The sequence below is a fragment of the Macaca nemestrina genome, chromosome 12 (genome assembly GCF_043159975.1).
Source record: "Macaca nemestrina isolate mMacNem1 chromosome 12, mMacNem.hap1, whole genome shotgun sequence".
NCBI lineage: Eukaryota > Metazoa > Chordata > Mammalia > Primates > Cercopithecidae > Macaca > Macaca nemestrina.
Window position 1 is genome coordinate 18894910 of NC_092136.1, and position 17408 is coordinate 18912317.

The window sequence follows — 17408 nt, forward strand, 5'->3', positions numbered from 1 at the left end:
CAGCTTCCTGAGTAGCTGGGACAACAGGCTTGCATCACTGCACCTGGCTAAGCCTTGCATTTTTTTATAATTGCATTGATTCACCAGAGGCTAGAGATAAAACAGCAGCTAACAAGTAAGGACCAACTCTCATGGAACTTATTTAGATTTTAGTGGACAGAGACAAGTAAACAAGAAAATATCACACAGTTGTAACAACTGTGTAAATATAACTTACATGGAGTAATGACAGAGAGGAACTGAGTAGATACTTAGACTGGGTGATCAGGAAAACTCTGATATCCTTGTGGCTAAGAGTATTCCAAGGAGAGGAAAGAGCTCGTATTCAGAGGTCTTAGGGGAGAAATGAGCTTGAAGTTCAAGGAAATAAGGTTCGTGTGCCTGGAGCATAGTGTTAAAGGGGGAGAATGATACAGAATGAGATTTGAGAGGCAGACAGTGATCATATCATGTAGGGCTTTAAAAGCACCAGGGTGAGTTGTTTGGATTTTATTTCAATTATGATGGGAAACTATTAGAAATTTTTTAAAACAGAAGTCACGGGTGGGTATGGTGGCTCCTGCCTGGAGTCCCAGCTGCTCAGGTGGCTGAGGTGGGAAAATTGCTTGAGCCTGGGAGGTTGAGGCTGCAGTGAGCTGTGATTGCACCACTGTACTCCAGCCTGGGTGACAGAGTGAGACCATGTCTCAAAAAAAAAAAAAAAAAGGCCAGGTGCAGTGGCTCACACCTATAATCCCAGTGCTTTGGGAGGCCAAGGTGGGTGGATCATGAGGTCAGGAGTTCGAGACCAGCCTGGCCAGTATGGTGAAATCTCGTCGCTACCGAAAATACAAAAATTAGCTGGGCGTGGTAGCACACGCCTGTAGTCCCAGCTGCTTGGGAGGCTGAGGCAGGAGAATCACTTTAACCCGGGAGGCGGAGGTTGCAGTGAGCCGAAATCGTGCCACTATACCCCAGCCTGGGTGACAGAGCGAGACTCCATCCCCAAAAAATAAATTAATAAAATTTTAAAAATAAAACAACCCAAAGTGAATCAACAACAATGTGACAAAATGAGATTTTTTTTGTAATTTTTTTTTTTCTTTTTTTTGAGATGGAGTCTCGCCTTGTTGCCCAGTCTGGAGTGTGGTGGGGCAATTTTAGCTCACTGAAGCCTCTGCCTCCTGGGTTCAAGCAATTCTCCTGCCTCAGCTTCCCTAGCAGCTGGGATTACAGGCACCCACCACCACGCCCAGCTAATTTTTGTATTTTTAGTAAAGACAGGGTTTCATCATGTTGACCAGACTGGTCTTAAACTCCTCACCTCAGGTGATCCACCTGCCTTGGCCTCCCAAAGTGCTGAGATTATAGGTGTGAGCCACTGCGTCAGGGTGATAAAAGAAAATTATGTGCTACATTGATGGGATCCAGTGAGAGTTCCACATCACTTTGCTGATATTTCTGATGTTGCATAACCTGAATCATGGGAAACATGTACAAATTAAGGACATTTTATAAAGATTCAAGGTCAAAGCTGGGTGCAGTGACTCACGCCTGTAATCCCAGCACTTTGGGAGGCCAAGGTGGGCAGATCACCTGAGGTCGGGGGTTCGAGACCAGCCTGATCAACATGGAGAAACCCTGTCTCTACTAAAAATACAAAAAACAATAGCCGGGCATGGTGGTGCACGCCTGTAATCTCAGCTACTCGGGAGGCTGAGGCAGGAGGATATCTTGAAACCCGGGAGGTGGAGATTGCTGTGAGCCAAGATTGCGCCATTGCACTCCAGCCTGGGCAACAAGAACAAAACTTCATCTCCAAAAAAGAGAAAAAAAGAAAAAGATTCAAGGTCCAGAAAGTCAAGGAAACACTGAAGAACTGTCCTACACTATAAAGAGACTGGGAGACATGACAGTCTCTCAGGTAAATGCAGTGCGTGATTCTAGACTGGTCTTTTGCTTTAAAGGACATAATTGAGGTTATTGGAGAAAATGGAATGGGGTCTGAGGATTAGATTGTAGTGACATCAATGTTAATTTCTTGATGTTGATGGTTTTATTGTACTTTTGAAAGAGAATGTCTCTGTTGTTAATAAGTATACCCTAAAGTATCAGGGTCATGGAACATCAGATTGACAACTTTTAAATGATTCAGGATAAAAGAGTTCCTTTACTACCCTTTCAACGTTTCTGTAATGTACTTTTTTTCCACCTTTGCAGATTTTTTGTTTGTATTAATTGTGGAAGAAATTACTGTGGCCACTCTAGAGATAAAATTATATGCAAGGCAAGAGTGAATTCCAGCAATTCTTTTAGGAAGTTGTGGCCAATTTTTTTTTTTTTTTTTTTTTTTTTTTTTTTTTTTTTTTTTTTGAGACAGAGTCTCGCTCTGCCGCCCAGGCTGGAGTGCAGTGGCCGGATCTCAGCTCACTGCAAGCTCCGCCTCCCGGGTTCATGCCATTCTCCTGCCTCAGCCTCCCAAGTAGCTGGGACTACAGGCGCCCGCCACCTCGCCCGGCTAGTTTTTTGTATTTTTTAGTAGAGACGGGGTTTCACCGTGTCAGCCAGGATGGTCTCGATCTCCTGACCTCGTGATCCGCCCGTCTCGGCCTCCCAAAGTGCTGGGATTACAGGCTTGAGCCACCGCGCCCGGCCGTTGTGGCCAAAATTTATATGAAAGGTACTATGTGCCACTAGGATGATAATGGTGAAGAGGAAGGAAGTCATGGTTTCAGGGTTTCTTTTGGAAGTAGAATCCACAGAACTTGCTAATAGATTGGATATAAACAATGCCTTATTACCATTAGTGACAGCCAGTGCACTGAAACAGAACACTGGACCAATATGTGAGAAAGCTGAGTTTTTGAGTTTGGACCAGTAGTCTGATCTTTCTGAGCCTCACTTTTCATCTGGTAAATGGAGGTCGTAATATCAGCCCTGTCTAAAGAGTCTAAAAAGCACTCTTTTTAATAAATTGAACATTTAAACATAAGGATTTTTGTTTTGTTTTGTTTTTGAGATGGAGTCTCGCTCTGTCACCCAGGCTGGAGTTCAGTGTCGTGATCTTGGTTCACTGCAACCTCCACCTCCTGGGCTCAAGCAGTTCTCCTGCCTCAGCCTCCCGAGTAGCTGGGATTACAGGTGCCTGCCACCACGCCAGGCTAATATTTCTATTTTTGGTAGAGATGGGGTTTCACCACGTTGGCCAGGCTGGTCTCCAACTCCTGACCTCAAGTGACTCGCTCACCTTGGCCTCCCAAAGTGCCAGGATTACAGACGTGAGCCACTGCGCCCAGCCAAACATAAGGATTATTATTCCCTGAATTAGACAATGAGCCTCTTAGAATCGAACCTGTGACTAATTTATCTAATATCTTGCTCAGTAAATATTTGTTGAATGACTGAATCCCTAAGGACTAGTTATTTATATATAAATGGGGCCAGGCACGGTGGCTCACACCTGTAATCCCAGCACTTTGGGAAGCCGAGGTGAGTGGATCACAAGGTCAGGAGTTTGAGACCAGCCTGGCCAACATGGTGAAACCCTGTCTCTACTTAAAATACAAAAATTAGATGGGCATGGTGGCAGGCGCCTGTAATCCTAGCTACTTAAGAGGCTGAGGCAGGAGAATCACTTGAAACTGGAAGGTGAAGGTTGCAGTAAGCCAAGATTGTGCCACTGCACTCCAACCTGGGCGAAAGAGCAAAATAATAAATGAATAAAATAAGTAAATAAAGTAAATGGGCTTTTTTTTTTAAGGTAAGACTCTGGAAGTACTTTGCTATTAAATATTCTTACAGAGAAGTTTCATATAGTGTCTTCCTGCTACTTTAGAATATAAAGCTTGAAAAATATATCTTGAAATTTTTGTTATCAGATTGATGAAGTCCTGAGACAGGAAGACAAAGCTGAAGCCATGTCCGGCCATATTGATCAGTTTCTGATAGCCACGTTTATGCAGCTAAGACTCATCTACAACACACACATGGCAGATGAGAAATTGGAGAAGGATGAGATCATCAAGTTGTATAGCTGTATCATTGGCAACATGATTTCGGTAAGGGCACCTCTGCAGGATTTCAGCTTCCCATCAATCTCTCAGCCTACATAGGTTGAAAAGCCAGAGTCCATGCAGATGTTGCAGTGAGTCCTGTGTCACTTGGTAGAATTTTACATGCGTTGTATAGCAAGTTACTGATGGCCTCCATTGAATGTTTGGCTACACTCCATCCCACCTTACTGTTAGGATATAAAGTAAAATGCTTACAGACTACCTAGCTTCTTCCTGTCAGTTTCTTCATCAGGCATGGTAGGCCATAGCTGCCTTTCCACAGATAAGTATGGTTACATTAAAAATGCTAATTAGCCTGGTTTGATCAGTAGACATTGTATACATGTATTGAAATATCACTCTGTATTCCATAAATTTGTACAGTTATTACATGTTAGCTAAAAATAAAAGGGAAAAAAATTTGTCAATGTTTTACCTTTAGAGCAGATTATAAGGATAATAAAGACATTCTCACTCGGATTTCAATATGCTTTCTTAAATTGGGGCTAAAAGGGTGGACTTAATGATGCTAACTAGCCAGAAATTACAAATTTGGCATAACAATAAATAATTTCACATGTAAAACCAAATACTTTGGCTGGGAGCAGTGGCTCACGCCTGTAATCTCAGCACGTTGGGAGGCTGAGGCAGGTGGATCACGAGGTCAGGAGTTCAGGACCAGCTGGCCAAGATAGTGAAACCCCATCTCTACTAAAAATACAAAAAATTAGCCAGGCCTGGTGGCGGGCGCCTGTAGTCCCAGCTACTCGGGAGGTTGAGGCAGAGAATTGCTTGAACCCAGGAGGCAGAGCTTGCAGTGAGCCGAGATCATGCCACTGCACTCCAGTCTGGGTGACAGAGCGAGACTCCATCTCAGAAAAAAAAACAAAAACAAACTTTTACAATTAGAAAGAAGCACACTGATTAATTTTGCCTATTACTAGAGGCTTGGGGGAGTGTGGTGATTTTGTTTTTTCGTTAATATTCTAAATTTTAAAAACCACAACATAGCCGGGCGCAGTGGCTCGCGCCTGTAATCCCAGCACTTTGGGAGGCTGAGGCAGGTGGATCACGAGGTCAGGAGATCAAGACCATCCTGGCTAACACGGTGAAACCCCGTCTCTACTAAAAAAAAAAATACAAAAAATTAGCTGGGCATGGTGGCGGGCGCCTGTAGTCCCAGCTACTCGGGAGGCTGAGGCAGGAGAATGGCATGAACCAGGGAGGCGGAGCTTCCAGTGAGCCAAAATCACGCCACTGCACTCCAGCCTGGGCAACAGAGGAGACTCCGTCTCAAAAAAAACACAACATAATTGAATGTTTACCATAATATGCCACCCACATTTCTATTCTTCACTCTCTATATTAGAGTTTTACACCTCCCTGACACAAGTATGTCTGGATAGCTGTTTCAGATAGAGAGCCTTGCCCGGGAGGCGTCCACTGGAGTACTAAAAGACCTAATGCATGGCCTTATCACCTTAATGCTGGATTCTCGGATTGAAGATCTTGAGGAAGGACAACAGGTCATCCGCTCTGTGAACCTCTTGGTGGTGAAGGTTCTGGAGAAGTCGGACCAGACCAACATCCTGAGGTATATCTGTACTCTCAGTCAATAGAGCCTGGGGCATCCTCTCTTTTGTCTACGCTTAGAAACCATCATAGTCAACTTCCTAGGCAAGCTAACAATCATAAATCAACTTCCTAGCCACACTTAAAGTTATAACTGATATAACTACATCAGTAGTTATAACTGATATAACTACATCAGTAGTTATAACTGATATAACTACATCAGTAGTTATAACTGATATAACTACATCAGTAGTTATAACTGATATAACTACATCAGTAGTTATAACTGATATAACTACATCAGTAGTTATAACTGATATAACTACATCAGTAGTTATAACTGATATAACTACATCAGTAGTTATAACTGATATAACTACATCAGTAGTTATAACTGATATAACTACATCAGTAGTTATAACTGATATAACTACATCAGTAGTTATAACTGATATAACTACATCAGTAGTTATAACTGATATAACTACATCAGTTATAACTTTAAACGTGCCTAGGAAGTTGATTTATTACTCTTCATCGTGGACCAAAGGTATTTTAGCCTGAGACCATAGCTAAAACTAGTAAATACTTAGCCAGCCAATATCATGCATTTTCTAGAATAGGACTGTAAAGTTTGTCGGTTACATTTTTCTTGTACATTTCAGGTACCTTTTATTCTTTCTCAACTACCAATGACAATGAAAAATAGAGTCACAAACCTTACACTTACCAAGTGGTGACTTAAAAGGCTTAAACGATGTTTATTTTCTTAACTGAACGTCAGGTAGTCCAAGACAATTCCTGATCCATGACCTCTCAATTTATTAGATGAATAGAGTGATCTCACTTGACCTTTCAACTACTGATTTTAATTGGAATGCAGGTTTGAAACTTAATGCTGTTGTGTTGGATTTTTCTTCCAGTGCCCTACTTGTTTTGCTCCAAGACAGCCTGCTAGCAACAGCCAGTTCTCCCAAATTCTCAGAGCTTGTTATGAAGGTGAAGTTGAAATGATTTGATCTCTTTTCTTTCAAAGATGCAATCACTTTGTTAAAAGTATGGGGAAAGAGGAATTGGAGCTAAGAAAGCCATAGGCTCATATCAACCAAGTCATACCTGAAAATATATTTTTCATAATAAAAATATTAATAAAATAATTTTTTAAAAATTTAGCCAGGTGCAGTGGCATGCACCTATAGTAACAGCTACTCAGGAGGCTGAGGTGAGGAGATTACTTGAACCCAGGAGCGAGCTTGATCATACCACTACACTCCAGCCTTGGCAACAGTGAGACCTAATCTCTAAAATATATATATGTTTATGGTTTTTATATATATGTGTGTATTTTATATATATGTATATGTATTATATATGTATAAATTATGCATACACATACATACACACACACACATATATATATGAATTGGTCTTCAGTTTTTCCCTTCCTACAATTTATATTCTAAGTTCAGGCCTAAACAGTTCGTGGCCTCAAACAGTGAAAGGGAGGAGGTATTTTGTAAATATTTTACTAATTCTCTGAGGATCAAAAGGAAAGAAGTTTGAAACAGATTTCATTTATTTTGGGGAAAAAGATATGTATAGCCCTATGATATTTGGCCTCTTTTGTGAAAGAGACCAAATGAACATATTTATAACATTGTAATACTGTTATTACACTGAATTAGTATCAGATATTTTGTCCCCTTGCATTAGATTTGGTTAAGCAACATGAACTACTTTACTCTCAAGAACCAAGGAAACCCAAGAGAGAATTTCCACCAGGTTAAATGATGGCCCCTAGCTCTGGGGAGTGGGAAGGAGTGGAGATGGGTGATTAGATATGAATGACTGGACACACTTCAGCTGGTGTCATGATAGAAGTGATTTAAAATTTTCATGTTTTAGCAGCTGAATTTGAAAGATATGATGTGCCACATTTATAGCCCTGGCCATCTTTTAGAAGTGAGCCCAGAGCTTAGGGAATATGAATGGTGACAAATTATCCTCATTCTTCAGTCACTCCTTCTAACTCTTTCATTCTTTTTTCAATAGTGTCTCTGGAGAATGGTTCGACTATTGCCTGATACCATCAATAGCATTAACCTAGACAGAATTCTTCTAGATATCCACATTTTCATGAAGGTCTTCCCCAAAGAGAAACTGAAGCAATGCAAAAGTGAATTTCCCATAAGGACCCTAAAGACCCTGCTACACACCTTATGCAAATTAAAAGGGCCCAAGGTGAGTAAGAATCGCAACTGGTCTCTGAGGGAGCTTGAGAGAAAATCATAGAAATGGCAGTGCTATCAGTTGTGCATGTGTCTCCCTCAGATCCTGGACCACCTAACGATGATCGACAACAAAAACGAGTCTGAGCTGGAGGCCCATCTCTGCCGGATGATGAAGCACAGTATGGACCAGACTGGGAGCAAGTCTGATAAGGAAACAGAAAAGGGAGCATCTCGAATAGTGAGTGGCCTGACTTGAAAGATTGAGGGAAATGAGGCTATACCGGAAGTGACCTTATCTAAGGTGTAGGTCACCAGGATACCTTTTCCGAAGGTCCAAGGTGAAGGCTCACAGACTGGTCCAGTCAGCAGTCAGTCTCCTGCTGTGGTGCAGTAACCATTTCCACCTTGAAATTTTAAAATCTAAACTAAATATAACCATGTGTTTTTTGGTCCCCAAGAAAGATGCCTAAGGCATTGGTCACCAGATAAATAGCTAGCTCTACTCGGCCGGGCGCGGTGGCTCAAGCCTGTAATCCCAGCACTTTGGGAGGCCGAGACGGGCGGATCACGAGGTCAGGAGATCGAGACCATCCTGGCTAACACGGTGAGACCCTGTCTCTACTAAAAAATACAAAAAAACTAGCCGGGTGAGGTGGCGGGCGCCTGTAGTCCCAGCTACTCAGGAGGCTGAGGCAGGAGAATGGCGTGAACCCGGGAGGCGGAGCTTGCAGTGAGCTGAGATCCGGCCACAGCACTCCAGCCTGGGTGACAGAGCCAGACTCGGTCTCAAAAAAAAAAAAAAAAAAAATAGCTAGCTCTACTCAACCTGGAAAGAATGTGTCAGTTCCTTCTCCATCAAGTTGAGGTGGAAATCTGAGACTGGAGGCACTCAGTAACCCAGAATGTTACTGCTTCTGCTGTAAGACCTGCATCATTGGTGCATCTGTTATCTGTAGGAACATACCAATAAGGCCCAGATTTTGAGATATTTTCTGTTCATATCCAACCATCAGTTCCTAATTAATAACTCAAGTCTAACCAATTCTTCCTTATGTCTTTCAACTTTTCAGGATGAAAAATCATCAAAGGCCAAAGTGAATGATTTCTTAGCTGAGATTTTTAAGAAGATTGGCTCTAAAGAAAACACTAAAGAGGTGAGAGTGAAAGGGTTAATCTGAATAGGGGTCTGCTTTATGGTAAAGGGACACTGACACTCATCTCCCCCTCTTCCCTCTTCCTGTTCACCAGGGGCTAGCAGAGTTATATGAATATAAGAAGAAATACTCAGATGCTGACATTGAACCATTTCTGAAAAATTCCTCACAGTTCTTCCAGAGCTATGTCGAAAGAGGCCTTCGGGTGATTGAGATGGAGAGGGAGGGCAAAGGTCGCATTTCCACTTCAACAGGTATGATTTCCTTTTATAGCTCCAGGAATAAGCTCAAAATAGCTCCTGGCTCAGGCACCTGAAGTTTTGGTTGGTTTAAATTCATATCCATGAACCTCAATACTTAATGGTCACCAAATGATCTTCCCATTGCTATATCCAGTAGTCAATTCTTAAGCCACCTGAATTGACCCATCATCAGTATTTCACAATGGTAAATTGTTCCCTGCCCTTGAGACAGCTTCTTCACTTCACTTCCAGTTCTCCATGCTGTCTTGTTTTCCTCCAGTCTCACTGGCTATTCCTTCTTGGCCTTTGACTGATTCTTGCTCACTCGCTCACCTCTTTTTTTTTTTTTTTTTTTTTTTTTGAGACGGAGTTTCGCTCTTGTTGCCCGGGCTGGAGTGCAATGGCGCAATCTCGGGTTCAAGCGATTATCCTGCCTCAGCCTCCCGAGTAGCTGAGATTACAGGCATGCGCCACCATGCCCGGCTAATTTTTTGTATTTTTAGTAAAGACAGGGTTTCTCCATCCTGGCTAACACGGTGAAACCCCGTCTCTACTAAAAATACAAAAATTAGCCGGGCGTGGTGGCGGGCGCCTATAATCCCAACTACTCAGGAGGCTGAGGCAGGAGAATGGTGTGAACCCAGGAGGCAGAAGTTGCAGTGAACCGAGATCACACCGCTGCACTCCAGCCTGGGGGACAGAGCGAGACAACATCTCAAAAAAAAAAAAAAGACAGGGTTTCTCCATGTTAGTCAGGCTGGTCTGGAACTCCCGACCTCAGGTAATCTGCCTGCCTTGGCCTCCCAGAGTGCTGAGATTATAGGCATGAGCCACCACGCCCGGCCTCACTCTGACCTTTTAATGTGGACATCCCCCAGGGTTCAGTCTATGGTTGTCTTCTCTCTTTCTTATTTCCTTAATGAATTCATCTACTTCACTACTTTAAATAACATTTAAATCTCCAGCTTAGACCTCCTTCCTCATTTCCAAACTGCTATATCCTACATGATATCTCCACCTGGGTTTCAAATAGACATTGTTTCTTTTTTTTTTTTTTTTGAGACAGAGTCTTACTCTGTCGCCCAGCAGGCTGGGGTGCAGTGGTGTAATCTTGGCTCACTGCAACCTCTGCCTCCCAGGTTCAAGTGATTCTCCTGCCTCAGTCTATTGAGTAGCTGGGACCACAGGCAGCTGCCACCACACCCAGCTAATGTGTGTATTTTTGATGGAGATGGGGTTTCGCCATGTTGGCCAGTCTCAAAAGCAAACAACAAAAAAAACTAAAGTCCTGATCATCCTGTAAGCCTGATCCATTTACTTTTGTTTTGTTTTGTTGTTTTTGTTTTGTTTTGTTGTTTTTGTTTTGTTTTGTTTTTGTTTTGTTTTGAGACACTCTCGTTCTGTTGCCTGGGCTGGAGTGCAGTGGTGCGATCTAGGCTCACTACAACCTCCGCCTCCCGGGTTTAAGCAATTCTCCTGCCTTAGCCTCCCAAGTAGCTGGGACTACAGGCGCCTGCCACCACACCCAGCTAATTTTTTGTGTTTTTAGTAGAGACAGGGTTTCACCATGTTGGCCAGGCTGGTCTCGATCTCCTGACCTCGTGATCCGCCCACCTTGGCCTCCCAAAGTGCTGGGATTACAGGCGTGAACCATCGCACCCAGCCGATCCATTTACATTCTTCTCCATCTTGGTTGACATCAACTTTATCCTTCGAGTTTGTTCAGATCCAAAGCTTTTGAGTCTTCTCTTCTGTCAGGAAATTATTTTGACTCTACCTGCAAACCACATGCAGAATTCATCCACACTTCTCCTCACCTTCACTGCTACCACCTTGGCGTGGTGTGTTCTCTCTCATCTGTGTTATTGTCCTATCTTCCTACTTGATCTCCCTGCTTCCACCCTGCCTCCCTCTATTCTTTCCTACACATAGCATCAAAATGACTCTAATGAAACATTTTCCAGAGGCTCTCCCTTTCACTCAGCAAAAGCAAAAGGTCCTTTAAAGGTCTCTGAGGTCCTGTATAGGACCTGCCAGTGCCTCTAGTACCTCATCCCCTAGTCCTCTTCCTGTTGTTTCACTCCAGCCCCACCAGCCCCCTTATTTCTTTTTGAGTCAGGGTCTCGCTCTCTCACTCAGGCTGGAGTGCAGTGGCGTGATCATGGCTCACTGGGTTCAAGCAGTCCTCCCACCTCAGCCTCCCGAGTAGCTGGAGCTACAGGTGCATGCCACCATGCCTGGCTAATTTTTGTATTTTTTGTAGAGACGGGATTTCTCCTTGTTGCCCAGGCTGCTCTCTAACTCCTGGGCTCAAGTGATCCACCCACCTTGGCCTCCCAAAGTTCTGGGATTTCAGGTGTGAGCCACCATGCCTGGCCTCCCCCAGTTGTTTCTGGAACACACCAGTCATGTGTCTTCTTAGGGCCTTTGCACTGGCTATTTCTTACATATAAATGCTCCTCCTAAGATGGCTTTGTTGCCTAGCTCCCTTTCCTTTTTCACATCTTTGTTCAAATACCATCTTAGTAAAACCTTTTTTTTTTTTTTTTTTTTTGAGATGGAGTCTTGCCCTCTCGCCCAGGCTGGAATGCTGTGGCACGATCTTGGCTCACTGCAGCCTCCGCCTCCCAGGTTTAAGAGATTCTCTTGCCTCAGCCTCCCAAGTAGCTGGGATTATAGACATGCACCTCCATGCCCAGCTAAGTTTTGTAGTTTTAGTAGAGGCAGGGTTTCACCATATTGGCCAGACTGGTCTCCAACTCCTGACCTCAGTTGATCTGCCCGCCTTGGCCTCCCAAAGTACTGGGATTACAGGCATGAGCCACCGTGCCTGGCCAGTAAAACCTTATTGTTTAAAACTTGCAACCTATCCCTCACCCCACCATAGCACTTACACCTCTAACATACTACATAATGTAGTATTTATTAGGTTAATTGTTCAGCATCTGTGTCTAGTCATGCATATCAATATTTTGGCCAATGACGGACTGCATATATGATGGTGGTCCCATAAGATTATTTGAGACAGGGTCTCACTCTGTCATGCAGGCTGGAATGCAGTGACGATCTCGGCTCACTGCAACCTCCATCTCCTAGGTTCAAACGATTCTTTTACCTTGGCCTCCCGAGTAGCTGGACAGTTGCATGCCACCACACCCAGCTAATTTTTTGGTTTTTTTTTGAGACAGAGTCTTGCTCTGTCACCCAGGCTGGAGTGCAGTGGTGCGATCTCGGCTCACTGCAAGCTCCGCCTTCCGGGTTCACGCCATTCTCCTGCCTCAGCCTCCCAAGTAGCTGGGACTACAGGCACCCGCCAACATGCCCAGCTAATTTTTTTGTATTTTTAGTAGAGACGGGGTTTCACCGTGGTCTCGATCTCCTCACCTCGTGATCCACTCGCCTCGGCCTCCCAAAGTGCTAGGATTACAGGCGTGAGCCATCGTGCCCGGCCTTTTGTGTGTATTTTTAGTGGAGACAGGGTTTCACCATGTTGACCCAGCTGGTCTTGAATTCCAGGTCTTCCTGGTCTCAAGTGATCCCCCCGCCTCAGCCTCCCAAAGTCCTAGGATTACAAGTGTGAGCCACCATGCCCAGCCAGTTCCATAAGATTATAATGGAGCTGAAAAATTCCTATCACCTGATGATACCATAGCTGTCATAATGTCGTAGCACAATTATTTTTGTATAAGTCTAGTGTAGCCTAAGTGTACAGTGTTTATAAAGTTGACAGTAGTGTCCCAGGGTTTCACCTTCACACACCACTCACTCACCCAGAGCAACTTCCAGTCCTGCAAGCTCTATTCCTGGTAAATGCCCTATACGGGTGTACCATTTATCTTTTATACGGCATTCTTATTGTACCCTCTCTCTGTTTAGATACATAACATTGTGTTAAAATTACCTACACTATTCAGTATGGTAACAAGCTATACAGGCTTGTAGCCTAGATGTGTGGCAGGTTATACCAACTAGGTGTTCGCATAACTATGAAATTACCTAACAAATGCATTTCTCAGAACGTGTCCTTGCCCTTAAGCCACATGATGTTATTCGTTAAATGATATGAATGAATGCAGTAACTAAGTTTAAGCTGAAATGTTACTGCTCCCACAGTGAGAAAGTCCCTGTTTGAGAATTACTGCTCACAGGATCTAGAGACAAACTGAAGACTTAGGTTTCAGTTATAGAAAATAACTATCATGAGCCTTAAACCAAGACAAGAAAGACCCAACTGCAAAAGTGCCCTCTCATCAGTGCTGTGCTTAGTTCCTTCCGAGTTTAGTGACATTCACCTGCTCTTACATTTGAGAATGTGTTTGCCTGTCAAAGCATGTCATGTCTCTTTGTGGTTTTCAGACCCTGATCATATCTACTCTCAGCCTGTATCTTGCTGGGCTGAAGCTTCAGTTAATTTTGTTCTCTTAAACAGGAGTTCTTGTTTTTGACACCTTAAATTATGCCTTTCCAAGACTTTACAAGTCTTTTTATTTTTTGAGATGGGGTCTCTTTGTTTTTGTGGGTTTTGAGACAGGGTCTCTCTCTGTCACCCAGGCTGGAGTGCAGTGGTGCGATCTAGGCTCACTGCAGCTTCTGCCTCCTGGGTTCAAGTGATTCTCTTGCCTTGGCCTCCCCAGTAGCTAGGATTACAGGTGTGAGCCACCATCCCCAGCTAATTTTTGAATTTTTTTTAGAGACAGGGTTTCACCATGTTGGCCAGGCTGGTCTTGAACCCCTGACCTCTAAGTGATCCACCTGCCTCGGTCTCCCAAAGTGCTGGGATTACAGGCGTGAGCCACTGCGCCTGGCCGGGGTCTTGTTTTGTTGCCCAGGCTGGTCTTTAATGAAAAAGACCTCTAAGGAGTTAAAGTATGGTGCGCAAAATGTCAAACAGTATGCCACATGTAAACATACCATGGTTTGATCAGGGCAGGCATTCTATCCTCATTTCCAAAGCCCTTTTTGGGGATGTTCGACGTGTGATAATTTTCACCTAAACAGCACATTTGCAACCCAAGCATGTATTCCCACTGATTCTTTTTTTTTTTTTTTTTTTTTTTTGAGACGGAGTCTCGCTCTGTCACCCAGGCTGGAGTACAGTGGCCGGATCTCAGCTCACTGCAAGCTCCGCCTCCCGGGTTTACGGCATTCTCCTGCCTCTGGGACTACAGGCGCCCGCCACCACGCCCGGCTAATTTTTTGTATTTTTAGTAGAGACGGGGTTTCACCGTGTTAGGCCGGATGGTCTTGATCTCCTGACCTCGTGATCCGCCCGTCTCGGCCTCCCAAAGTGCTGGGATTACAGGCTTGAGCCACCGCGCCCGGCATATTCCCACTGATTATTAAATTGATTTTGTGCCTTAGAGTATTCAGACATCTCTTATTGTTGCCTTTTACATAGTTCTTCATTCATTTTTCACCCCCTCAGAGGATTGTCCTCATCTTTACATTAAAGGAGTCCTTTTTCCCTGGAGTAACCTGTTCTACCTTTCTGTTTACCATAAGGCAGTGTTTCCTCCCAGTACCTTACCTTTGGGGCCTGTGGAATGCATTTGCATTGATACCAAGTGAAATATTTTAAAGGCCTGCGTTGTATCGTTGTTCATTCAGAAATTTAGGAAGTGTGATGGATTTTTTCTTGTTTTGGTTTTCCTCTCTCCTGCCAGATATTGATCTTAGTGGTAGGTTACAGACACTCCAGTTCTACGCCCTCTTTAGATAATTGTTGGACACCTCCTTCTCTTCCCCATGAATACCCCATAGCCTTGGACACCTTGCTTCCTTCACAGGTTCAAATGAGTGTCTCCTATGTGACATTGGTCCAAACTTAATCTAATTCTTCCTAACATTTAAGGTCCTCTGGTTTTTCAGTTGGGCAATTACAGTATCCTCAGGAGTAGCTTCAGCTTTTTGGATTGCCCAAGTCACCTCTGGGATTATTGGAGTATAATCCCCTGCATAACCCAGGACGCAGATGGATGACCCAATTTACATTCTGCGTTTCTGTATCAATTTTTTGTGTTCTCAAGAAGCTTATATTGTATAGTTCAGAGCATCCTTATCACCAACTCCAGGTAGATTCTTGTGGAATTTTTAGTTTTCAAGTATAGTAACAATATTCAAGCCCCAGGAAATTCTTAATTGTTCTTTTTGGTGGGAGATTAACCAAGGCACTTTAGAAGGGGGATATGTGGATATCTGAATATTCTTTCTCCCTTTTCCTCTCTAGGCATCTCCCCTCAGATGGAGGTCACATGTGTGCCCACACCCACAAGCACAGTGTCCTCCATAGGTAACACAAATGGGGAAGAAGTGGGGCCATCTGTCTACCTGGAAAGGCTAAAGATCCTCCGACAGCGATGTGGTCTGGACAACACAAAGGTACTATTCCTTTTCTTCTGTGCAGCTCAGGGAGGGTAGTCACAAGCAGGTCCGAGGCAGGCTGGCCCACAGAGAAGTGTAAAGCTTAGACTTGCTGTATGTGGTTCTGGAGCTGCATCTTGACCTGCTTGACCTGACCTTAGACAATCTCTCTCCTTCTCTCAATAGCAAGATGACCGACCTCCTTTGACCTCTTTGCTCTCCAAACCAGCAGTTCCTACCGTTGCCTCTTCCACAGACATGCTCCACAGCAAACTCTCTCAACTCCGGGAGTCTCGGGAGCAGCACCAGCATTCAGACCTGGATTCTAACCAGACTCACTCTTCAGGAACTGTGACCTCCTCCTCCTCCACAGCTAACATAGACGACTTGAAAAAAAGACTGGAGAGAATAAAGAGCAGTCGCAAATGAAGCTGCCCCATTCCCCTGGCACCCTGCAGCTTTAGTTTACTAAACTAGAAGTCCTCATAGTTTAAAGTGGCCTCAGCAGGCCTAGTGTATACAGACTGGTTGTACGTATCATGCCGTGGAGCTGGGGGAGGAGTCGTTGTGGCACAAGTACTTGTACATACTCTGCTTCTCTTCGTCAGCGTCCCGCTGCTCTAGAAGACTGTCCGTGGATGAGTTTAGTGTACAGACTTGTAAACAGCTGCCCCCTTTGCTCAGTCTAGTTCCCAGATCCTTTTCTTTTTAATTGCTCATTTGTAAAATTGTCCTAATCTTTCCTAGCTTTCTAATAGTTAATATTAGAAACTCTTTAATAGTTTTCCTTTCAGTTTGTGAGCTCTTCTCTGTCGCCCTGAAGGGTCACTGTATTCTGTATGAATGCATGGCATGATACAACTAATTTAAGAGTCTTTTATAAATAAAGTTTGCATTAACTATACCTGACTCCCAAGATGCTCCATATCATGGAGTGTTGGGCAGCAATTTTTTAACTTCTTTTGGTACCAGCTGGGTATTCAGCCAGTTAGGGAAAGGTTCATTACTGCTTACAGAGCTTCCCTTTTTCTTGGCTCACAGACTTGAAGCTGTCTTTTATTCCTTTGGAATGGAAGGAACTCTCCTTTCCTGCTCTCCACATGCAGCTCCTAGGGAGCAGAAAAATCTCATCCTTCCTTGTTTTGAGATTTTGGTCATGATTTCCCTCTGCTCATCACCAGTCGTTTGAAGGAGCTCTTGGGCATCCTACCACTTTGCTGACCAAAAGCACACAAGATTGCGCCGAGATTGGCTGGGCTTCAGTGGTTCTCACACTACAACTAGATTTGTGTTCATTTGACTCATGGAGTTTGGGACAGCTTAGTGGTTTTCTGCTTGGTTATATGAGTCTCTTTTGGTCCAGGCTAATAGTTGCTTCACGTTCAGTCAGAGTAAGGATGAGAAAGTGAGCTGAGTATTCACCTCTGGAATAAATTCCACAAGACCTCCCTCCACAGTCAGAAAAACTCTTCAGGATGAAAAGGTTCTGGATTGAGGAGGAGATTTTGGGCAGTTGTAAAGGTCAAAGGAACTTGTCTTTTGTAGCCCACCTTCAACTCAATTGATGTCTAAGAAATGAAAGACTGATGGAAGATTAATCCTGTAAAGGTTCCAGTCATCGTTTTCAGGTGACCCTGGAGCCTCCCGAAATTAAACTTATCTCTCCTTTATAGTGGGAACATGGGAGTGGGTATTTGGAGGCATTTGCTTCTATAGTAGAAAGACATATTTAGAAAGAATGACTACAAAGGCTGGGCCTGGTGGCTCACTCATATAACCTTAGCATTTTGGGAGGCTGAGGTGGGTGGATCACTT

General features: G+C 43.8%; 1 protein-coding gene and 1 long non-coding RNA gene across 5 annotated transcripts in view; one reads left to right on the forward strand and one right to left on the reverse strand.

Annotated features, from left to right (window-relative positions):
• LOC105471673 (uncharacterized) overlaps positions 1 to 6539 on the reverse strand; it is a 37104-nt gene extending 30565 nt beyond the window's left edge. Inside the window, exon 1 of the long non-coding RNA XR_981316.2 lies at positions 6337 to 6539. This is a non-coding gene — a long non-coding RNA (uncharacterized lncRNA). The remainder of the gene's footprint in view (positions 1 to 6336) is intronic.
• The window catches only part of LOC105471674 (cytoskeleton associated protein 5), a 100528-nt gene extending 84026 nt beyond the window's left edge, over positions 1 to 16502 (forward strand). For all 4 annotated transcript variants that reach the window (XM_024789686.2, XM_011724322.3, XM_024789688.2 and 1 more), the window contains 9 exons: positions 3858 to 4037; positions 5438 to 5625; positions 6530 to 6605; positions 7659 to 7847; positions 7938 to 8075; positions 8908 to 8991; positions 9086 to 9245; positions 15460 to 15611; positions 15780 to 16502. In XM_024789686.2, the coding sequence (XP_024645454.1) occupies positions 3858 to 4037; positions 5438 to 5625; positions 6530 to 6605; positions 7659 to 7847; positions 7938 to 8075; positions 8908 to 8991; positions 9086 to 9245; positions 15460 to 15611; positions 15780 to 16022 (1410 nt within the window). In that variant the 3' untranslated portion in view covers positions 16023 to 16502. The remainder of the gene's footprint in view (positions 1 to 3857; positions 4038 to 5437; positions 5626 to 6529; positions 6606 to 7658; positions 7848 to 7937; positions 8076 to 8907; positions 8992 to 9085; positions 9246 to 15459; positions 15612 to 15779) is intronic.
• Positions 16503 to 17408: the final 906 nt, after the last annotated feature.